At 41.9% G+C, this 25,057-nt stretch overlaps 1 protein-coding gene across 1 annotated transcript in view; it reads left to right on the top strand.

The window, feature by feature from the left end:
- Window positions 1-25,057, top strand: part of LOC140481772 (uncharacterized) — a 561,406-nt gene that overhangs the window by 444,601 nt on the left and 91,748 nt on the right. Inside the window, exons 8-9 of the mRNA XM_072578304.1 lie at window positions 3,666-3,711; window positions 14,241-14,305. Coding sequence (XP_072434405.1) covers window positions 3,666-3,711; window positions 14,241-14,305 — 111 coding nt within the window. The remainder of the gene's footprint in view (window positions 1-3,665; window positions 3,712-14,240; window positions 14,306-25,057) is intronic.

Raw genomic sequence — 25,057 nt, 5'->3', positions numbered from 1 at the left:
TCGCCATTGGACAAGCATATGGACGTACATGGAATAGTGTAAGTTAGATGGGCTTCAGATTGGTATGACAGGTCGGCGCAACATCGAGGGCCGAAAGGCCTGTACTGCACTGTAATGTTCTATGTTCTATGTTCTAAACCTTTACATTGTCTGCCTGATGGAATAGGGTGGAAGATAGTATAACCAGGATAGGAGGATTTTTGATTATGATGGCTGCTTTCCTGAGGAAGCGGGATGTATAGATGGAGTCAATGATTTGCTTGATGGATGGCTATATTCACGACACTCTGTAGTTTCTTGCAGTCTTTGGAAAATTGCCATACCACACTGTGATGCATCCAGATAGGATGTTTTCTATGTTGCACCTCTAAAAATTGCTAAGAATGTTTGTGGGCATGTTGAATTTCCTTAGCCTCCTGAGGGAGTAGAGATGTTGTTGTGTTTGTTTAACCATCACAATGAAGTGAGTGGAGCAGGACAGATTGTTGGTGATCATCACTCCCAGGAATGTGACACTCTCAATCATCTCCACCTCTGCACCATTGATGCAGATGGGGCAGGCCTCCACTCTGCTTCATGAAGACAATGACTAGCTCCTTCATTTTACTGAGGCTGATGGAGAGATTGCTGTCTTTACACCGTGTCGCTCAGCACTCAGTCTCTTTCCTGTACTCTGTCTTTTGTATTCTGTCTGTATCATCCGAAAAATAAGTGGATGGGATTACAGGGAGAAGGTAAGGGAGTGATACGTAGTAAATTTCTCTTTTGGATAGGCCAAGTTGTCTCTGTCTGTGATTCTGTTAATTACCATAGTAGTATAAGAAATGGTAGGCTTCCTGAAAACTGACGAGATGAATGTCTCATCAGCTTTCTAGAAAAACACTGTGACCCTTTCACTTCAACAAGGTTCTGCCCATATAGTAACATTTGCAATTTGTGCAATTGAATGGCAGATTTCTTGAGTCTAGAGAGCTTTGGAACACTTGGATAAATTCCCTCATCTGTTTCTATTACTGCTCGAGAGCGTCAATCATCAAATCCTGGAAATTTGTCTGCCTGAAGCTCCCTTATTTTCATTATCGCCATTTTATTTTATTTAAATTGCATCCATTAAGATCTTCCTGGTTTCCTGAGCATTTTGCTATTTAGTCTTCTTCCTCGACTGTGATAATGAAAACAGGGTACTTTGTGAATGTAACAGCTGTTTCATTATTATTTATTGTCATCTGACTTGTATTTAGATTCTTAATGGGGTCATATTCCCTTTTATCATAGTCTTGTTTATAATATATCTATGAAACATTTTACTCTTGGATCTGATACCTTTGCAAGTTTTTTCTTAGATTTGCTTTTTGTATGCCTTATTACTTGCCTTTGTGTCTCTATGTTGATTTAAATAGCTTTCTGAGTGCTTTGAATTCCCATATCAATGAACTTTAGTATATCTCCCTTTTTGTAACAAAGAATTTGTATTTATAATGCATCTTCAAAATATTAAAAGGTCTCAAAGCATTTCACAGGGACGTTATAAAGCAAAGATTTGACACCAAACCACAGAACACAGTACAAGGGCAAATGGTTTTATCAAATACTGAAGGAATTAATAAAGGAAGGAAGAGAGGCAGAAAGATTTAGGGTGGGCATTCCTGAGCTGAGGGCCGACATGGTTGAAAATATAATCACTGATTGAAGAACAATTAAAATAGGATTTACAAATGTTCCAGAATTAGATGATCATAAACACCTTTGAAAGTTGTCAGGCAGGAGGAAATCATAGAAATAGAGAGGATAAAGACTGGAAGGAATTTTTTTGTAGGATATGTGTGTTACAGTCAGGGATATTTTAGATTAGATTAGATTACTTACAGTGTGGAAACAGGCCCTTCGGCCCAACAAATCCACACCGACCCGCCGAAGCGCAACCCACCCATACCCCTACATTTACCCCTTACCTAACACTATGGGCAATTTAGCATGGCCAATTCACCTGGCCTGCACATCTTTGGATTGTGGGAGGAAACCGGAGCACCCGGAGGAAACCCACACAGACACGGGGAGAACATGCAAACTCCATACAGTCAGTTACAAGCTGGACCAGCATTTAATGCCTGTCCCCAGTTACCTGAGAAAGTATGATGAACAGCTTCTTGAACCAACACAGTCCACGTGCTGTAGATAGCCCCACAATGCTGTTAGGGCATCATTTTAAAAACAATGATAAGAGTCTTCAAAACAAAAGGCATTGCTTAATGGGAGCACAGGTGTGATGGGTGAATGGAGATTTTGGCAGCAAAATTTAGGATATTCGGAAGTTTATGAAAGCTGATCACCAATGCGTGGGGATAATCCAGTCTGCAGGTAGCAAAGGTTTTCAATGATAGCTTAGCTGAGGCGGAAGCGATTAGGTTATCTTACTGATGGTGCTGATATGTAGTCAGAAGCTCACCTTGGGTAAAATATAGCATTGAGGTTGCACATTGCTTGGTCCAGCCTCAGACATCTGCAAGGGATATAAGTATAAGAGATTTTTACTGGTGCTTGGTGGCAGGAAAGGTGAAGGGATCTCAGTGCATTTGATTTCTCCTTTCCAGTGCTATCCCATTTCCAATCAGGTTCGTTTAACCCCTTTTTGATAGTACTAGCAAACCACCCACAAGAACATTTTCCCTGGTGCTGCCAAGTTGCAACCCATCCGTCTGTCTGGATTCTACCTCATTTAGAATCATCCCAAAGTTGTCATCACTTATTTTAAAAATTTATACTAAGCATTATGTTATTACTTAACCATGATTAACTACACAAGTTTACCTTTGTGGGATTACTAACAGAAATAAAATGCCTCAGTTGCATTTGTCACTGTTTAGCAAGGTCTTTAACGACTGACAAAGATTTACCCAGTACAATCAGCAAGTTATCTCCAGCAAACCAAACCATGATTTTACAGCTGGGAGAAAGGTTCTATGTTCTGAGCTATGGAGACGTGAAATATGGTTTAATTTATCATTGTTATGGGAGCATTATACCCATTTACGTCACTCAATATCAAGTTCTGTAAAGATCAAACTGCTATGCACATACAGCTTAGCCTCAGCCTCTGCTAATCAGAATGCTTTGAATAATTCCTGCACATCCAGGATTTGTGTAATCTATCTGATGTGTAAGTACTTGAAAATCAAACATAGTTTGAGCCATGAACCTTTTTGTCATCTGAAATTATTTCCATGTTTGTCCTAACTTCTAACAATGTTCTAATATGTTTCATGGCTTGCTATGATAGGCAAGATTTTCAGTGCACTGTGATACTGAAATTAGTTGCTATCAGATCTACGTGTGGATCTTTGGTCCTCCTGATCAGCATTTCCCTTGTGAAACCTTCCAAGGGCAGGATTGTATTCACGTTCTTTATAGCTCCATTCATTTTGATTTGCTTAATAGGTATTAAAAAATTATTTTACAGCTACCAGGATAAGAATTAATATAACTTGGTTTTACACTGATAATGCTAGCGGAGAGCATTTAAATGACAAAAAAATAATCATTTTCATTAACGAGAATAAAAAATGCTGAAATTGAAATATGTTACTGGCAAACAGCCAGTTTTCTATAGTGCATTGGAATAGCATGATCTTAATCGAAAAATCATCCTTTTTGTCCTTTTCTTTCAGGGAACTTTCTCTGCTAGCAAGTCAAGGGTCTGGTCTGCCAAAGCTCGTATGTATAACAGCATGCATTATAAGGACCATTATTATTACACTGCATGACAGATATTTAATATAGGAACAAATCTGGCTGACATTTCGAGCTTCCTCTGTGGGGTTATTTCTCTGATTTTATTTGTCCTGATACTGACAGCGGGTGTTCATATTTACAGAGAAATCAATATTAATTCAAAATTTTTCTCTATTTGGCAACCGGTTCTTTTCATTGCTGTCCCATTCTATTCCTCCCGGGAGAGAAATGGACTTCAAACTCCCCCATGGCTTCCATTGCCAAAGCTGCTTGTTGGCTCAAGAATTGAAATGTACTGTCTGTCTCCAGTGGAATGACCGACCAAGGTTTGGGTTCATTGTTTTGTCTACTAATTCAGAATGAGAAAAGGCTATCATACACATTGATTCAAAGACTGATTGAACACCCACATACCAAAGATTACCTCCCTCAACCTTTAAGAACAGCAAAGAAACAGAGACCTGCAGCCAATTCAAGGATCTTTTGGCAAAAAGAATTCTCTGACCTTCACTAACAAACAAGCAAATCCAGAGACATACATTAAAGAGGAATGATTCATCCTTTCCATATGCTGTCGTCATATTTCATAACTTCATGAAGAATGATAAAGAATTGTCTTTCACATTAATGGATAGATGGCACTGTTGTAGCTGTACAGGAACGGGTCGGGTACGTTTTGGCACCGCCCTTTTGGCGCCGATCATTTGGCACTGCTGTTTTGGCTCTAAACTGTTTTGGCGCTCATTACTTTGGCGCTGAGCTGTTTTGGTGCCAATTCAGAATTTTAAAAAAGTCTTGTTTGGTTAAAGAAGAGAGGATGACTAACGACCCGATTTAATTTTCTCAACTAGCAAGAGTTGATAGTCAAAGCTGTAATGACCCGCTGTAGATTCAAATCTCATTTTGTAATCATTTTCTCATTTAACAATTGTTAATAGTCATCTACTGCCTTGATGATACTTAAGTCCTTCTGTCTTCACATTGGAAAGCTGTAATACAATTTTCGTTCTATTTTCTTGTAGAGCCCATGCCAGAAATGGCTGAAAACATTCTAAGCAAGAGAGACAAACCAAAATTGTCACACAATGGTTATCTGTATGCGTTTGATAAATGTAGCAAAATGTAGAAATTCGTTTTTATAATGAATAGGTTAAAAATAATGAATAAAAACGGATTAGATTTATTTCTTACAAGGAAATAAAAACAAATTTCTTACGGGCTCTACAAGACTTTTTTAAAATTCTGAATTGGCGCCAAAACAGCTCAGTGCCAAAGTAATGAGCGCCAAAACAAAAGGTGGGGCCAAATGATCGGTGCCAAAAGGGCGGCGCCAAATAGTCCCATTGCGTACAGAAACAGCTTGGCTAAGGGTACGGCAAGTTCTGGAGCATACATCTGCAGTATTATTGCTAGAATGTTGTCAGGGCTTTGCAGTGTCCAGTACCTTCACCTCTTCCTTGATGTCATATGGAGAGAATCAAATTGGTTGAAGACCGGAATCTGTGATGTTAGGGACTTCCAGAGGAGGCCAAGATGGATCATCTGGTCAGCACTTCTGCATGACAATTGCTGTAGATGCTTCAGCCTTATCTTTCACACTGAGGAGCTGGACTCCAAAATCATTAAGGATGGGAATATTTATGGAGCCACCTCTTTCAGTGAGTTGTTGACTTGTGGTGAGATGGGCTGCCCTTGATGCTAAGGCCATATTTGCCACAATGTAGCATCAGGAGCCCCAGAAAAACTGGAGTCAATGGGAACTGGGAGGAAACCTGCAGGTTAAACTCATACCTTGCACAAAGGTTACGGTTGTTGGGAGCTCTGACTCCTCAGCTGCGCGGAAAAGTTTGTGAAATGTGGTAATCAGCAGGAGATTTCTTTGGCCATGTTTGACCTGATGCTATGAAACATCGTGGTGCCCAGAATCATTGTTGAGGACTTCCAGAGCAACTCCCTCCTGACTGCATGGCACTGTGCCCCCGCTTCTGCTGGGTTTGTCCTACTGATGAACAGAACATACACATGGATAGTGATGATGGTTCTGGGAAACTCTGCGTGTACAATTAATGTAACTATGTTAGGCTGTGGTTTGAAAAGTGTGAGACACTCTTTTAATTTTGGCACTAGCCCCAGCTGTCCGTCCATGTGGAGGATTTTGCAGAGATGACTGGGCTGAATTGCCATTATTATTTCCAGTGTCGCAGTAGACAACAAGAGGACTTTCTGGCTTTATTTCATCTTTGAAGCTTTTCAGCAGTTTGATACAACCAAATGGGCTGCTAAATCATCTCAGAGGACAAATAACAGTTAACCACATTGCTTTGTGTCTGGAGTCATATGTAGAGTAGACCAGGTAAAGATGGCAGATTTCCTTTCCTAAAGGGCGTTAATGAACTAGATGAGTTTTTACAATAATTGGCAATGGTTTTGCGGTCATTCCGTCTTGGAACCCTCCAACCACACAGCAATAATGTGGATTTCACCACTTTCCTCATTTCCCCTCCCCCCACCTTATCCCATTTCCAATCTTCCAACTCGGCATCATCCTTTTGGCCTATCCTACCTGTCCATCTTCCTTCCCACCTATCTGCTTCACCCACCTCTCCGACCTATCACCACATGATTACACCCACCTCCGTCTACCTATCGCACTCTCAGCTACCTTCCCCTCAGCTCCAACGCCCCCTTCCCATTTCTCTCACCACCCCCTTAGCTAACAGCCTCATTCCTGATGAAGGGCATTTGCCCAAAACGTTGACTCTCCTTCTCCTCAGATGCTGCCTGATGTGCTGTTCTTTTCCAGCACCACACTCCCGACCCAGAATACATTGTCTGCTCTTACACCCTCAGTAATTCCTCCAAATGGTGTTCAAGTTGAAGGAATACAGCTAAGTGAGGGGGTCGGTAATAGGTGATAGTCAGCATGAGGTTTCTCTATCCATATATGACTTGATGCCTTGAGTGTTCATGGGGATTCAAAGTCAATGTTGAAGACTCCCAGGGTCACTATCTCCTGGTTTTATGTCACTGTGCTCCCACCTCTGTTGGGTCTGTTTTGCCAGTGGGACAGAAATAGAATTGGAGGAGTCTGGAACATTGGTTCTAAGCAATGATTTGGTGATTGTGACTATGTCAGGCTGCTACTTGACTTTCAAGTGTGTAGACAGGTCATGAGGCGATTATGCCCAAAATGGTATTTCTCCTGCTCCTCCAATGCTGCCTGACCTGCTGTGCTTTTCCAGCACCACACTCTCAACTCTGATCTCCAGCATCGGCAGTCCTCACTTTCTACTGCTGCTTGACTTTCCTGTGCCACAGCCTCTCTAGACTCGGAGACCGTCCACAGATGTCAGTGAAGAGAGCTTTGCAGGCTCAACTGGGCTGGATGTTTATTTGTCATTTCCAGTACTTAAACTGATGCCAAGCAGTCCATCTGGTTTTATTCCTTCTGACTTCATGTATCACTTTCGTAAAGCTGAGGGACTTGCTGGGCCATTTCAGTGTGCATTTAAGAGTCAACCATGTAGATCAGACTTGGAAGGGATGACAGATTTCCTTCCCTGACAGGCACCAATGAACCCAATGGATTTTTAAAGACAACCCAGTAGGTTCCTGGCCGCCGATACTGAGGATAAGTTTTTATTCCATATTTGTTGATTTCTTCTGAATTCAACTTTTGCCGGCTGCCATTCTCCTGGCATCAGCTGAATATGGGTCAAAATAAACCAGATTGGTAAGTGGGTAGTCTACTGTTGGGTTCCTTATTTCATATCTGTATCTTAGATCAGATCTGAGCCCTAAATGGCTCTCTCATTGCTCAAGCCAATAATGTGGACTGTGACCTTCCAGCTCAGAATGTGACTGCAGACTGACCACTATATGGGATGATTTGCTGACTCTTCAACCCCGTATAAGCAGTACAACACCATTACATTTCTAGACCTAAGTCATCATAGAGAAACAAGGGTTAAGCATACTTTAAAAAATCTCTACAACTAACTGAAACATGCAGAGTCCATAAACCCACCGAACTGCAGCTTTTCTCCAGCTCTCCCTGGTATAGATTTTACATATCCATTTCTACTTTCTCTGATCCACCATGCAGGACCTCCATTGTATTGTCATACGCTACGTTGAATAATTTTCAAGACCACATCTTACTTCAGTTATTTATTTCAACCATTGTGTGGTAATCATCGACCAATATGAACTCTACTAAATAGGAGCAAATTACTGCGGATGCTGGAATCTGAAACCAAGAGAGAAAATGCTAGGAAATGTCAGCAGGTCTGGCAGCATCTGTAAGGAGAAAAAAGTGCTGACGTTTCGAGTCTAACTGACCCTTTGTCAAAGCTGAACTCTACTGTTTGATCTCTACAATCATCCCATCACTGTATAGAATGAATAGGAATCTGGGCCAACATTTGTCCTCACTTGTTCAAAATTGAACAGTGACTGTGCATTCAATCTGTGACCTTGAGCATCAAGAACATCACCTTCGAAGCAAATAACTAAAGTGTTCTCATTCGTGTATTTTGAAAAAAATTTAATTAATGGATTACCACCTGCCTTATAAATGGAGGACAAAGGAATGTCATCAAAAACATTGCATATTGTCAGCAAATATTATCTTTAGTAATTCCTAGGCTGCTGTTACTGGCCTAGAAATAGGTTGGTGCCAGTACAGTTGGGCACAGAGTACATCATATATTGGGCCTCAGGCCTTGTAGCGATGAACTCCTTTGCTCCCTTTCCAAGGATGTACATGTCTCTGGAATATAACCACACAAATATCCCAATGTTGCTTCAAAGACTTCCTTTTTTTGAGTGACCTAGAAGTTCATCATCTGCAGTCAGCAAAATAGGGCTTGAAGAGCAAGCTGACAGAGCCTGCCTGCCCACTGCTGTGAGAAAGTGAGGACTGCAGATGCTGGAGATCAGAGCTGAAAATGTGTTGCTGGAAAAGCGCAGCAGGCCAGGCAGCATCCAAGGAGCAGGAGAATCGACGTTTCGGGCATGAGCCCTTCTTCAGGAATCCAAATTTTGTTGGTCTGAACATAGTCCGGACTCCGTGTGGGGTCAGTCGGTTCCATAGGCAGGTGCTGAGGAAGGAGATGTGGTTGTGGTAGCGAGTCTGTTTGAGAACGTGGCTGAAGAGCTTCAGGGAAGAGGAGATGACCTGGGGTGTGCAGTGAGAGAGGGACTCACTGAAATCCTTGTAGAAGGAGGAAGAGAGCTTCTTCAAGGAAGGTATGAGCCCCATGCCCGAAATGTCAATTCTCCTGCTCCTTGGATACTGCCTGACCTGCTGCCCACTGCTGTCTCTGTCTCCAGCACCGACTGCTGCTTAAATCCTACTTAACTATACTGGAGTCACCCTGAGGTGTGATGAAAGAACATGTGCTAGTCTCGTAATGGTGTTTCCTGGGAGTGTGCCACCTATTCCGAGCACTGCTCAGCTCCTCTGCCACTGTTGAAGGGTCTGTCGGAGATAAAAGACATGAATTAAAACTGACATATGGAAGAGGTTCAAAGTGATATTGGGCAGATGGAGACATTTCAGATATATGTCCGCAGTTCAGCACAAGTGACTTATCTGCCAAATGGCAATGTGATATCTTATTCTGTCACCATGTCTGTATGGGACCCCCTTCCTTCTATCACCTATGCCCTTTGATTGTGCCATCTTGCCAATTTCCAATGCCATCTCTTTGAGGTGGTTAGAACTATAGGACCAGCCCCAGCCCTTGCCTTTCCCTATAGTTATGACCTCCCTTCTGCAATGGAATAAAGCAGACAGCTGTTATGAGAAGAGGAAGGCATGGAGATGATGAAATGGCAATAGTTGTAGAGCGTGACTGGAAGAGATGAGTGCAAGGTGGCTCAAGATAATGTTGTTTGTAAATATTGGGCATTCAGATGGGATATCTTGAGAGAGAGAAATAGGTGGAAGAGTAAGGTATGTTGGTATGAGGAGTGTGTGACATGTGACTCCAGATTCACAGCTATGCGGTTGACTCTCAACTGCCTCTCACATGGTATAGCAAGCCTCTCAGTTGTATCAATCACTACAAAGTCTTAACAAAAAAAAGGAAACCTGATGGACCACCTGGCATTGACCGGGGCACCAGAAAGGATGACAGAAAGAGCCCTGTCAACCTTCCAAATTCCTCCCTAATAACACTGGGGGTTAGTGACAAAATGAAATGGGCTGTCTCACGGGTTAAACAAGCAACAGTCTGATATAATTATAGTCACAGAAACATACCTTACAGACAATGTCCCAGCCACCACCATTGCCATCCTGGATTTGTCTTGTTCTCAGCAGAGGTGGCAGCACAGTGGTTTATAATCAGGATGGAATTGCCCTGGGGAGTCCTCAACATTGACTACCCATCCAATGGCTTCACGTTGAACATGAGCTCCTCAGGGTAGTGTCCTAGGTCTAACCATTTTCAACTGCTTCATCAATGATCTTCCCTCCATCATAAGGTCAAAAGTGGGGTTACTTGCCAATGATTGCACAATGTTCAGCAGCATTTGCAACTCCTCAGATTATAATGTACCATCCTCCCAAGGCTGATGAATCAGTACTCCTCTATGTTGAACAACGCTTGGAAGAAGCACTGAGGATAACAAATGCACAAAATGTACTCTGGGTAGGAGATTTCAATCTCTACCAGCAAGAGTGGTTCATTGGCAACACTACTGATTGAGCTGGTTGGGTCTTAAAGGACATAGCTGTGAGACTGAGTCTGCAGCCAGTTGGTGAGGAAACCAACAAGAGGAAAGCCCATACTTGGCCTCATCCTTACCAATCTGCGGCTGCAGATGCATCAGTCAATAATGATATTGGTAAGAGTGACCACTGCACAGTCCTTGTGGAGGTGAAGTCCCATTGTAGCTTTGAGAATACCCTCCATTATGTTAACATGTTAACTTGGATCTAGCAACTCAAGACTAGGCATCCATGAGGCACTGTGGGCCATCGACAGCAGCAGAATTGTACTCTAGCACAATCTGCAACCTTATGGCCTGGCAAGTCCTCCACTTAACCACTATCATCAATCAGGATCAACTGTGGTTCAATGCAGAATGCAGGTGGACAAGCCAGGAGCAGCACCAGTCATAACTAAAATGAGGTGTCAATTTAGTGAAACTGCAAAACAGGACTACTTGCTTGCCACATAGCATAAAGCAGCAAGTGTTGGACAGAGCTAAATGATCCCACAACCAACAGGATCAGATATAAGCTCTGCAGTTCTGCCATATCCAGTCATAAATGGTGATGGAAAATTAAACAACTTATTGAAGGAAGAGGCTCCATAAATAACCCCATCCCCAATGATGGAAGAGTACAACACATCAGTGCAAAAGATAAGGCTGACACATGCACAGCAATCTTCAGCCAGAAGTACCAAATGGATGATCCATCATGGCCTTATCTAGTGACTTCCTCACAACAGATACCAGTCTTCAGTCAATTCTATTCACTCCACGTGATGTCAAGAAACGGTTGGACGCACTGGATACTGCAAAGGCAATGGGCCCTGACAACATTCCAGCAAGACTACTGAAGGGTTGTGCTCTAGAGCTTGCTGTTGCCAGCCAAGCTCTTTCAGCACATTTACAATACATCTACCCAACAATGCAGAGAATTGCCCTGTACATAAAAAGCAGGACAAATCCAAACAAGCCAATTACTATCCCATCAGCCTTCTCTCCATAAAAGATCATCAATAAAATGATGGAAGGTCTCATCAACAGTGCTATCAAGCAGCACCTGCTCACTATTAACCTGCTCACTAACACACAGTTTGGGTTCTGTCAGGGCCACTGAACTCCTGACCTCAGGACAGTCTTTGCTCAAACATGGACGAAAGAGTAGAATTCCAGGGGTGAGGTGAGAGTGACAACCCTTGGCATCGAGGCTGCATTCAATTGAGTGTGGCATCAAAACTGGAATCAATGGGTATCAGGGGCACACTCTCTAGTCGTTGGAATCATACCTGGCACCTAGGAAAAAGGCGGTGGTTGTTGCAGGTCAGTCATCTAAGCTCCAGGACCTCTCTGCAGGAGCTCCTCAGAGTAGGTCCAACCATTTTCAGCTGCTTCATCAATAATCTTCCCTCCATCATAACGTCAAAAGTGGGGTTGCGTACCAGTGATTGCACAATGTTGAGCATTTTTTTTTTAGATGATTATTTACAGTGTGGAAACAGGCCTTTTGACCTCTGAAGAGCAACCTACCCAGATCCATTCCCCTACATTTACCCCTACACCTAACACTAAAAGCGATTTAGCATGGCCAATTCACCTAACCTGCACATTTTTTGACTGTGGGAGGAAACCGGAGCACCCGGAGGAAATCCACGCAGACACGGGGAGAATGCACAAACTCCACACAGACAGTTGCCTGAGGTGGGAATTGAACCCGGGTCTCTGGCACTGTGAGGCAGCAGTGCCAACCGCTGTGCCACCGTGCCGTCCCTAAAAAAATTTATTTGAATCTCCTCAGATACTGAAGTAGCCCATGTTCAAATGCAACATGATCTTGACAATGTCAGGCTTGGGCTGACAAGTAGCAAGTAACATTTGGGCCACAGAAATACCAGGTAATGACTATCTCCAATAAGAGACAATCCTTAGTTTCCATGAAGAAGATGGTGGTGAGCTGCTTTTTTAAACTACTGCAGTCTCCATTAACCATTGCCCCTTGACATTCAATAGTGTTACCATTGGTGAAATCCCCACCATCAACATCCTAGTGGCTACAAAAATAGGTCAGAAGCTAAGAATACTGAAGTGAGTAATTCACATCCTGACTCCCCAAAGCCTGTCCACCATATACAAAGCACAAGTCAGGATTAAATATTCCCCACTTGCCTGGATGGGGGAAGCTCCAACAACACTCAAGAAGCTTGACACCATTCAGGACAAAACGGTCCACTTGATTGGCATCATATTCACGAGCATCTACTTCATTCACCACTGATGTTCAGTAGTAGAAGTGTGTCCCATCAATGAGATGTACTGCAGAAATTCACTAAAGACAGTACCTTCCAAACTCAGAACCATTTCCATGTAGAAGGACAGAAGATATATGAAGGACCACCATCTGAAAGTTTCCCTTGAAGCCATTCATCATCCTGATTGGGAAATATCTCATCATTCCTTCATTGTTGTTGAGTCAAAATCCTGAAATTCTCTCTCTAAGGGCATTGTGGGTCAACTTACAGCAGGTCAACTGCAGTGGTTCAAAAAGGCAGCTCACCACCACCTCCCTCAAGGGCAACTAAGGATGGAAAATAACTGCTGAACAGCTAGTGATGGCTACATGAGTGAATACAAAAAAAAGGCAAGACGATAGAAACCTGAAATATAAACGTTTTTGAATAATAATCTTTCTAGTACAGATGAGATATCATCATTCTGAAACTCTAACTGCTTTTCTCTTTCCACAGATGCTACCTTATCTCCTGAGTATTTGAAAATGAATATTTTCAACAGTTGCTGTTTTCGCAATACTAAAATTCATGAAACGAAATGGGCAGCTAAATGTAAAAGCTTTAGAGCGTTACAATCTCAATGATCCAGATATTGATTGTTTTTTACACAGTTTTTTAAATTCACTCATGGGGTGTGGGCATCACTGACTGGCCAGAACTTATTGCCCATCCTTAGTTTCCATGAAGAAGATGGTGGTGAGCTGCTTTTTTAAACTACTGCAGTCTGCATTCTGTAGTTTACACAATGTTCTGAGGGAGGCAATTCCAGGATTTTCATGCAGTGACACTGAAGGGGTGATGACAGATTTCCAAGTCAGGATGGAAAGTATCTTGGTGGGAAATGTACAGCTAGTGGTGTTCGCACATATCTGCTGCTCTTTCCCTTCTAGATGGAATTGGTCTTGGGTTTGAAAGATGCTCTCTTTGATAAATTTCTGAAGTACATCTTGTGAATAATACACATTGCTGCTACTGAGCATTGATGATTGAGGGAATGGATGTTTGTAGATGTGCTGCCAATCGAATGGACTGTTTTGTCCTGGATGTGTTGAGTGTTATTGGAGCTGCTCCCATCTAGGCAGGTGAGGAGTTTTCCATCGCACCCTTGACTTCTGCCTTGTAGATGGTGGACAGGCTTTGGGAAGTTAGCAGGTGCGTTACTCACCACAGTATTCTTAGCCTCTGACTTACCTTTTAGCCACTGTGTTTATATGGTAAGTCCAGTTGAGTTTGTGGTCAATGATGCCCCCAGGTTGTGGATAGTGGGAGATTCAGTGATGGTAACACCATTAAATGTCAAGGAGCAGTGGTTGGATTATCTCTTTTCAGTGATGGTCATAGCCTGGCATCGTGTGGCACAAATGTTACTTGCCACTTTTCATCGCAGGCCTGGATATTGTCCAGGTCTTGTTGCATTTGATTCAATATCTGAGGAGTTAGTAATTGACACAAATTTTGGAATCTGTCTACAAGCCTCTTCAACTTTTTTTGTGTGTCTTACAGTGTCTGCAACAGAGCAACAGAAGGAAGACATGGATGACTGGGTCTGGGTGGTGTCCGTTCCTCCAGTGAGTCATTAATAGAGAATTTAAGTTTCCATTTACATCCGCAGAATACACCCATCCTACCTAAATGGTCACAGTTTAACTGAACAGTTTATGTTCTGACATTTTGTTAGTCATTGGTTTATTACGCTAGCCGCAGTGAATGCTGAGGGAGTATTTCTTTTAGCACCGATAATATCATGAACATTTCTGATGACAATTAAGGCTCCCTGTGGGGGGCCAAAGTAAATATCCTCGTCAAGTTAGAAAACATTTCTTCAACTTATTGTAGGATAACCCTGTTTTATTGTGTGTACCAGATTGAATTCTAATTCATCTTCCAAGTACTGCTTCCTGAACTCTGGGGTACTTCCTGTATAAACTCTTTATTTCCAGCTTAGAAGGTATCCTTCCTGTCTGCTAAAATGCCTTCTCACTTCCAGTTCTTGCTACATAATCATGGGACACTAATATCGTCATTGCATCATTATACATCATCATCATTTCTCCACACTACTGATGTCTCAGTATTTGTCAAACTCCTTCGCAATTTCCATTTTGAGTTTTTTTTATGTCTTGTGCTATTTTTTCCCCATATCTTTAAAATAATTTAGATAGGGAACAATTTGAAGAATCTCTTTTGATTGGTTCAAATTAAGGGACCAACAATGAAAGCTGAAAGTATTCACATTCCCATCTTGCCCTTGGGACACCACTGAAACTTAATGTACATTAAAGCTGAAAGTTTATTTGAGCATTAATGTGATTTCTCTCTCAGCGAACTTCAAGTGCAGCATTTATTGCATTGCATTCCCACACGTACAATATTTACATGGGTTCAAACTTATTTACTTCAAATGGATAACAGCTGCACCAAATATTACACAAAGGACTGTTGTGGAATTCATTAAGGATTCACAAGTGATATTTGCCAGTTGCAGTTTCTATCCTGATTGGCAGTTCCTGGGTTGGTTTCATACATTGAAGTCCCTGTAGTTTGTCATGACAGTGATAAAAGAGGGATGACTGATTTTCAAATTCCATCATCTGATTTTAATACTTGGGACTCCATAGACTAAATTGTTTTTTTTTATATAAATGGAAAAACATTGACTTAAAATGACCTCAGCAAGCAGCTAACCACAGAAGCTAGTCAAACTCTGTGTAATCAACATAGCATAAAAAACCTGTCTGAGCAGAAACTAACATTTTATCAAACTCGGTTTGGGGTGAAGAAATCATCATCTCCTAGTTAAAAATCACACAACACCAGGTTATAGTCCAACAGGTTTAATTGGAAGCACACGAGCTTTCGGAGTGACGCTCCTTCATCAGGTGATTGTCAATCACCTGATGAAGGAACGTCGCTCCGAAAGCTAGTGTACTTCCAATTAAGGGTAAAAACAATAACTGCAGATGCTGGAAACCAAATTCTGGATTAGTAGTGCTGGAAGAGCACAGCAGTTCATTTCGCTGCTCGTTGAATGCTGCCTGAACTGCTGTGCTTCCAATTAAACCTGTTGGACTATAACCTGGTGTTGTGTGATTTTTAACTTTGTACACCCCAGTCCAACACCGGCATCTCCAAATCATCATCTCCTAGATTCAATTGGTATCTTTGTGTAAATTTTCATATCTTGGACATGGAACCTCACCTACAATTAGCAAACCTAAATAAATGTAACTTCCATAGATGGAATTCACAAAAATAAACCTATGTTTCAATGAACTACTTTTGGCAGAGCACTGGGGGTGGATTTATGACTGAAACAAACAGGAGAGAGCACTCTCTCTTAGCCTCTCAAGAAAGAAAAGTACCCAGTGGCAGAACTGATTAAAAAGAAACATCAAAATACTGAGAATTCAAAGGACAAATGGAATATTCATCACTGCCAAGGATACTGGACAGCAATGAAATAACTGTGGTCTCAGGTTAAAACACTCATGCCTCAAGGACACGCTAAGAACTTGAAACTGTATATTTTTCTCATTTTCCTTTCGAACCGGTGACAAAGCCTTTTCAACTTTTTAACCTGTAAACATATTTGTTTGACATTATATTGTTATTTTTCTGGGAGTTGGCAGATAATAAAAATGGTCTTTCTTTGACTCAGGAAAACCTTACAGTTGGCTTCTTATTGTTCCTGATGAACTAAATGATTATATTTTACTTGGAGAAAGGTATAACTTCATGCTGAAAAGACATAAATGTTTGTTGAAGCCAACCAATGAAATTGGAACGTGGCAGCCATATGACCTCTCCTGACTCAGTCATAATAAGCTACATAGCTCAATCTGTATGTCGAACTCTTGCAACCAGTACTAAAGACTCCTGCTGAACCCAGCAAACCAGATGCTCTCAAACATCTAAGCTATAAACATAAACTAATTATGGAAAACGTTGCATGGTTTGCATTAACCATAAAGCATTACTTTTGTTCAAAGTTCATTTTAGTTGTGAGGCTGCAGGAACAGTACCAGACAAGTGCACATAAGTGCTTGAAACCATAAAGCAGGACCTTGTGAATCAGGAATGGAGGGGAGATTAGTCTGCAGCAGGTAAGCCAAAGGATCAGAGGAGCACTTCTGTTCTTCCTGTCCTTAGAGGAAGTGAGGACTGCAGATGCTAGAGATTAGAGTCGAGAGTGTGTTGCTAGGAAAGCACAGCATGTCAGGCAGCATCCAAGGACCAGGAGAATTGATGTTTCGGGCATAACCCCTGATGAAGGGCTTATGCCCGAAATGTCGATTCTCCTGCTTTCAGAAGCTGCCTAACCTGCTGTGTTTTCCCAGCAACACACTCTCGACCCTTGTATTAAAATCACCCAACCAACAGTGCCTCACCTTTCAACTTGGCATTTTTGGGATGCCTTTGACAACTGAACAAGTTGACATAAGGAATTGTCATCTCCAAGTGCATAAGGATTTGAGTAAGTAACCCTGGTGATTTAATTGCTCACCCACTAGGTCTCTGCCAGATGGATTGGGGATTTATGGATGTCCAAGATAATGACAAATAAATCACCAGACTGATAACAACAGAGCTCCAGAGATGTGTAACAGAAGTAAGATCATCACTAATGGAATGGTTATGTCAAAAATAAAACTGGCAATAATAGATTAAGCATGAGCTTTCTGTATGATGGAGGATTTAAGAGATACCAGCAGCTTCCATGACTACAGAAATTACCATGAAAAGGACAGTGAAGTGGTAACTGGTGGATCACGTGGTATCATCTTTCTGTGGGACAGGATGATCATGAGCAAACTTCCAGGGTGAAGACAAGATGGATTGGGAATAACAGATGGTATTCTCTTTTAAAAACTTGTGAATGAGTTGTATGACTTGGATAACTTTAGGTGAGTGGAGAGACATTGTTATCAAATTGTGGAGCTTTTCTCCCCTAACGTGTCACTCTTTCAAGCTGACACTGTGCAGGACAAAATGTCGTGATATGGTTCCTGATTTGCTTTTACATTTGAAATAACTAATATTGTCTAAGACAGACTGTTCCCTGATGAAGAGGACTACCAGTTCGACTGTGACACTGCATCCACCCTGGGACAGGCACGGGAATTCCTAGAGGCCTAGCATTCAAACCGGAACTCCATTAACAAACATATCAATTCGGATCCCATCTACCAACCTCTCAGAAACAGAACCGGAAATGACACCACCTACCACAACAAACTGAGACACATAAATAGCAAGAGGGACAGAATACCAATGCTTCACTGGAGACTCACTGATAATGTTACCTAGCACGGTGACGAAATACCTGAAAACAAACTCATCAGCTAAGCGAGCAAGTCGACAATCTGATTCACAACCTGAGCTACAAATCTTCTCCAAAATCTCATTAACTACAATTTCTAGCCCATATACAGTGATGTCATCAATGGCAGCAGACGCCTGCAGAGATGAGAACTGCCACCATCAGCCTACTCACACAAAGGCAGGGTAGCACAACAATGCATTTACCTTCTCAAGGCTGTGGGGATACAAATGTTCCCAACTAGGACCTGAAAATTACATTCATTTCCCAACTAGGACCTGAAAATTACATTCATTTCTCAGGAAGACAAGCTACTGGTGTCAGTGAGTCAGGTGGGGAACGCTACCCAGAACAACTCAGTTTTGAGTCAAATGGTAGACCTAATCCTGAGTGGGAGGATCAGTCATGGAAACGACCATGAAGTGTGCCCTTACCTGTCCAGTTGGTGGGAGTGGTCCATATCAGATGGGTGTTTAATTTGGGGAATGATAGTTGTTATCCCTCCCCGGATAAGAGGAAAGGTGCTGAAACAAGTGCACCAAGGGTAATCTAACATGATGTAAGTGAAAGAAATAGCCAGGAGTTACTTTTGGTTGCTGAAGATTAGCTCCAAAATTGTAGAGAAAGTGGAATCGTGCGCATTGTCACACCTTCACACATAGGAATGGCCTCAATCAACACAAAATCAATAGAGGGATGGATGTTACTAGTGGTTGTAGATCTCTACTCCAAATGGCTTGAGGTGGGTGATTATGAAGTTGGCATCAGCAGAAGCAACGTTAGACCAAATGAATGATGAAATATTTGCCACGTTTGGGGACCCCAAACAAGTTGTGAGTAATAGTGGTCCACAGTGGCAAAAAAGTTCGGGGAATACCCAGAATATCACAAAGTCAGACATGTGAGATCAGTTTGGTATCACCCTTCAACAAACAGCCTGGTGGAGAGATTTGTACAAACCCTGAAGCAAGTCTTAAAGGCCTCACGAGGGAAAGGTTCACCAGGATGGTAAACCAACAAGTTCCTCAGCTTGTCAACACTAATGGTAGAGGCTGACATTAGTATTACTGGCAGAGAACATCAGAGATGTTCACATTGGAACTCATGCACGAGGGATTGGTTGGCTGATTGGCTGGTCTGTAACAAAGTAACGTGAACAATGAGGGTTCAATACCTCTACCTGCTGAGGTTACCATGAAGGTTCCACCTTCTCAACATTGCCCTCACCTGAGGCATGGTGACTCTCAGTTTAAACCACCACAACATTTCTCTGTAATGAGAAAGCAATCCTCCAGAACTGTAGCTGCATTAATTACCCCAGCATTGGGGTAGGTGTCATGGACAACAGAGATAGGGGATCAAATTATTTTACAGACCTCCCCTCATAGCCATAACAGAGATGGTTTTTAATTTGTTTCTCATTTCTTATCCTTTTTAAAAATAGGTAGCAATATGTTTCCTCAAACACTATTTGTGAAATATTTTTTTTAAATGACCTGCAGCAACTGTTTATAATATATGTTAATGAAAGGAATACAAACAGTTGTTGATTATCCTGATACCACCCTGGCCAGCACAGAGTTATGCCCAGGGACATGATATTTTGATGTTGTGCTTTTGATATTAGAACTTGTTTGCCCTTAAAAATGATTTGTCTTGATGTACCAAGTTTGCCTCTGCCTGGCCAAAATGAGCAAGGTACTCCTTTAACACTGTCTCCTTGAAAATAATGTTTTGCAACTCATACAGTTGCTTATCTTCCACAGTTGTTGATTACAAGTGATCATACTGACTGTGACCAAAACGTAACACATCAGCTTTCAGAACTTCTTAAATTTTATAGCCAAGTACATCAAGAGGAGCATCAAGAGTAATGTCTTCGTCTTTGTGTGGGTTGGGAAATCTACTCAGTGTGTCAGACATAACCATCCTGATACCTGGTTTATATCTCATTTCAGAGTCATATTTACTGATTAGTTTAGATTACTTACAGTGTGGAAACAGGCCCTTCGGCCCAACAAGTCCACACCGCCCCGCCGAAGCGTAACCCACCCATACCCCTACATCTACATTTACCCCTTACCTAACACTATGGGCAATTTAGCATGGCCAATTCACCTGGCCTGCACATCTTTGGACTGTGGGAGGAAACCGGAGCACCCGGAGGAAACCCACGCAGACACGGGGAGAACGTGCAAACTCCACACAGTCAGTCGCCTGAGGCGGGAATTGAACCCGGGTCTCCGGCGCTGTGAGGCAGCAGTGCTAACCACTGTGCCACCGTGCCGCCCACAAAGTTGTGTCGTCTATGGTCTGTTCAACCAGAGTGGGTGTGATTTCAATCACATGAATTGTGACTATATCAAGGCCTGGCAATACTGACAGTACTGCTACTGCTAGACCATTGGTACCTACCAGCCAGAAGATTTCAAGAAATCAAAAGGAGCTTGTATGTTGGCACTGTGTTGTGACTGTGCCAAAACATGGAATTGGTGATCTGGTATAAGCTATGAGATGGTCTCTTGTGGGGGGTGCACCATGGAATTCCACTTGCTGAGGTACGTATCTTTCAGGATGTCTAGTGGTAGTAAGTTGGCATCACTTCTGTGTTGATCTTAGCTTTTAATGTCCATCACTGTGCTTTCTCAGGTTTATAAACGTCTGATCACTTTACACTAAGGATCTCCAACCCACAAGTCACAATCAACTGGTTGATCACAGAATGGCTGACAGTCAATCTCAGTCTCATTCTGTAATAAATTGCTCGTGTTCCCTCTAACACTGATTGCTGTGATGCTCCATGACTTCCGTTTCCAGAAACCTTGCTTGGAGCTCGGAGGCTCTTGCAAGATGAATAGAAGTTAAGCGGACTGCTGCTCCGCCCAAGTGACGGAGGCTGACCAGGAGCCCCAGAAAGAAATACTGACCACAGAGGTGACCTCCTGTGTCTCCGCACTTGAAAACAAGCAGCATGTTCCAGAGGTGCAGAGCCAGAGGCCTACCTGCAGTATGACCAATGGCAGAGTGACATGATGAATCACAAAGTGAAGTAACTGCAGGGTAAAGCAGCTTCCAGAACCGCATTTAAAAATCACAATAGGCTGCAGAATTTATGCTTGAATTTTCCCAATTTTAAAATAAGCCTGTGTACTTGGCTGTTTAACAACTGTAGTACACATCTCTAACCAAGGCTTGTATTTGACTGTGGGCTAATAGTTAGTGCTACCTGCTTTTTATCTTAGTGAAAAATACATCCCTGGCTAGTGATAATGATGAGGGATGAACCTGGATCATCCAAAAATAAACTGAAAATATGCAACTTACATGTGGAACGGGAAAATAAATTTCTGTTCACAATGTTAAAAGATAACAGCAATTGCCTCATATCTCACCAAAGTATATCGGCAGGTAAAAAGGGATATTTGGAATGGCAATTCACAATGATGCGTGGAAAATTTCATGATAGTTCTCTCTTGCTTTCAACAAAGAAAGTTGATGAGCTGAAGGCCATTTGACAGCTCAACAGTCAGTATTTTCTTCTAAACCAGCAATGAAAGGTAAGGCCTGCACTGAAGCATTATGTTGCTTTTGTCGCTTTCTGGCAAAACAAAATAAATCATTCAGAGATGGTGAAGTAATTAAAGGAGCAATGACTGTGGTCACTGACTCTTTATTCAAAGAATTTTAAGAACAAGAAAGAAACAATATTATGTCTTTTGCTGCTTACACTGTAGCAAGATGAGTGGAATCTTTGTCTGTGGACATCTTTCAGCGACGAAAGCAAGAATTGAAGGAATGTGAACGCTTCTCGCTGTAGGTCGATGAACTAATCGACTTGACCAATGCAGTCCAGCTGATAGGTTTTGGGTGCATTAGGACATACCAACCAAAGAGGATCTTGTCATTTGTATGCCCATTAAAGAGAAAACAAGGATAAAGAACAAAAAGGATATAATATCTATAATAAATTCAAGAGGTGTGTGGTTGATAAAAACAGGATTCAGCTGTACTAAGAGATATAGTGGATCCAGCTACAGCAGGAGAAACAGGTGCACCAGCAAAAACAGCTTTTCCAGGAGATACAGCTACAGCAGGAAAAACAGATGCACCTGGAGAAATAATTACACCAGGAAATACATTTATTCCAGAAGAATTGACAGCACCAGGAGATACAGCTGCAAAGAGAGATACAGCCTCAAAAGGGAGATACAGCTGCTCCAACAGTAACAGCTTCACCAGGAGATACAGCTACTTCAGGCTGTACAGCTGCTCCAAGAGATACAAGAGCTGCACTAGAGGAAACATAGAAGATTGGAGAAACATAGAGGAAAGGAGCAGGATTACTCATTTAATCCCTCGAGATTGTTTCACCATGAACATGGGTGATCTTGATACCCTAATCCTGCCCTCCCAACACATCCCTTAAACCCTTTAGCTACAAGAGCTATATTTAACTTTCTTGAAAACACAAAAGGTTTTGGCCTCAACACTTTCTGTCATGTATTCCACAGGCTCAGCATTCACTGAGAGAAGAAATTTAGCCTCATTGCAGACCTAAAATGTTCATCCTTTCTCCTTCAATTATGAGGAGAAAGTGAGGACTGCAGATGCTGGAGATCAGAGCTGAAAATGTGTTGCTGGAAAAGCACCTGCAGTGCTGTGCTTTTCCAGCAACACATTTTCAGCTCCTTAAATTATGACCCCTGAGTTTGGACTCCCCACCACTGGGAACATTGTTCCTGGATCTAACCTGTCTAGTCCTCTTAAAATTTTATACGGTTCTATGACACCTCCCCTTAATGTTCTAAACATCAGTAAATACAATCCAAATGGATTCATTCTCTCCCTATACATCAGTCCTGCCATTCCAGGAATCAATCTGATAAACCTTAGCTGCCCTCCTTGTCTAGCAAGAACATCCTTCCTCATATAAGAAGACCAAAATTACATGCAATATTCTGGGCGTGAACTCGCCTATAGAGCCCTATATAATTGCAGAAAGTCATGCTTGATCCTGTACTCAAATTCTCTTACTGTGAAGGCAAATGTACAGTTTGCTGCACTTCCACAGTTACTTTCAATGACTGGTGCATGAGGACACCCTGGTCTCATTGAACATTGCCCTCTCAACTTACAATCTTTCAAATAATAATCTGCTTTCCTATTTTTGATACCAAAAATCATCACATTTAGCCACATTATTGTGCATCTGCCCTATATTTGCCCACTAATTCAGTCTGTCCAAATCACACAGCAACATCTGTCATCCTTCTCACAGCTTACCCTTCACTCAGCTTTGTGTCACTTCTTGTAATGAATTGGATGAATTGGATGTGAATATAGGAGGTATGGTTAGTAAGTTTGCAGATGACACCAAAATTGATGGTGTAATGGACAGCGAAGAAGGTTACCTCAGATTACAATAGGATCTTGATCAGATGGGCCCATGGGCTGAGGAGTGGCAGATGGAGTTTAATTTAGATAAATGTAAGGTGCTGCATTTTGGTGGGGCAAATCAAGACAAGACTAATACTCCTGATAGTAGGATGCTGGGAAAAATTGCCAAACAAAGAGAACTTGAAGTGCAGGTTCATAGCCCCTTGAAAATTGTGTTGTAGGTAGATAGGATAGTGAAGAAAGCAGTTGGTTGCCTTTATTCGTCAGTGCATTGAATATAGGAGTTAGGAGGCCATGTTGGAATATTGCACTCAGTTCTGGTCTACCTGCTATAGGAAAGATGTTGTGAAACTTGAAAGGGTTCAGGAAAGATTTACAAGGATGTTGCCAGGGTTGGAGGGTTTGAACCATAGGGAGAGACTGAATAGGCTATTTTCCCTGGAGAATCAGAGGCTGAGAAGTGATCTTATAGACATTTATAAATCATGAGGGGCATGGAAAGGGTGAATGGTCAAGGTCTTTTCCCAGGGTATGAGAGTCCAATACTAGAGGGCATAGGTTTAAGGTGAGATGGGAAAGTTTTAAAAGGGACGTAAGGGACAACATTTTCATGCAAAGCATGGTGCATGTATGGAATGAGCTGCCAGAGGAAATGCTAGAGGCTGGTACAATTGCAGCATTTAGAAGGCATCTGAATGGGTATATGAAGAGGAAGGGTTTAAAGGTATATGTGCCAAATACTGGTAAATGGGACTAGATTGATTTAGGGTATCTGGTCAGCATGCTGTACACCTCTATGGCTCTACCTGCAAATTTTGAGACATTGTATTTAATCCTTCATCTAAACCATTGACACATGTTGTGAATAACTGGGGTCCTGGTACCAATCCCTGTGGTTCTCCACTTGTCTCTGCCTGCCATTCAGAAAAAAGCCGTAACTCCTACTCTTTGTTTCCTGTCTGCTAACCAATTTTCTATCCACCTTAATACACAACCCCAATCCCATGTGTTTTAATATTACACATTAATCTTTTATGCAGCACTTTGTTAAAAGCCTTCTGAAAGTCCAAATAAATAAACCATATCCATTAGGCTGGGTACTGGCAGGTGGGACTAGATTGGGTTGGGATATCTGGTCAGCATGGATGGGTTGGACCGAAGGGTCCGTTTTCATGCTGTACATCTCTATGACTCTATGACTCTAATCAACTCTACTAATTAAATCCTCGAAGAATTCCCATATATTCAAATCTGACTTCCCTTTTGTATATCCATCCTGACTGTGTCTGATTCTATCACTGTTTTCTAAGTGCTCTGTCATAAAATCTTTGATAATCGACTCTAACATCTTCCCTAAAATGACATCAGATTCACTGGTCCATAATTTCCTGTTCTGTCTCTATCTCCCTTTTTAAACAGTGGGCTTACATTAGCTTCCTTCCATTCCATAGGAACTGATCAAGTCTAAAGAATCTTTGAAGATGAACATCCATTATTTCTAGATCCACTTCCTTAAATACTCTGGAATACAGATTATTAGGCCCAGGGGATTTATGAGCTTTCAATCTCATCATTTCCCCAGGACCATTTCTCTGCTAATACA

The sequence above is a fragment of the Chiloscyllium punctatum genome, chromosome 10 (genome assembly GCF_047496795.1).
Source record: "Chiloscyllium punctatum isolate Juve2018m chromosome 10, sChiPun1.3, whole genome shotgun sequence".
Taxonomy (NCBI): domain Eukaryota; kingdom Metazoa; phylum Chordata; class Chondrichthyes; order Orectolobiformes; family Hemiscylliidae; genus Chiloscyllium; species Chiloscyllium punctatum.
This window is presented reverse-complemented; position numbering and strand designations above follow the sequence as displayed.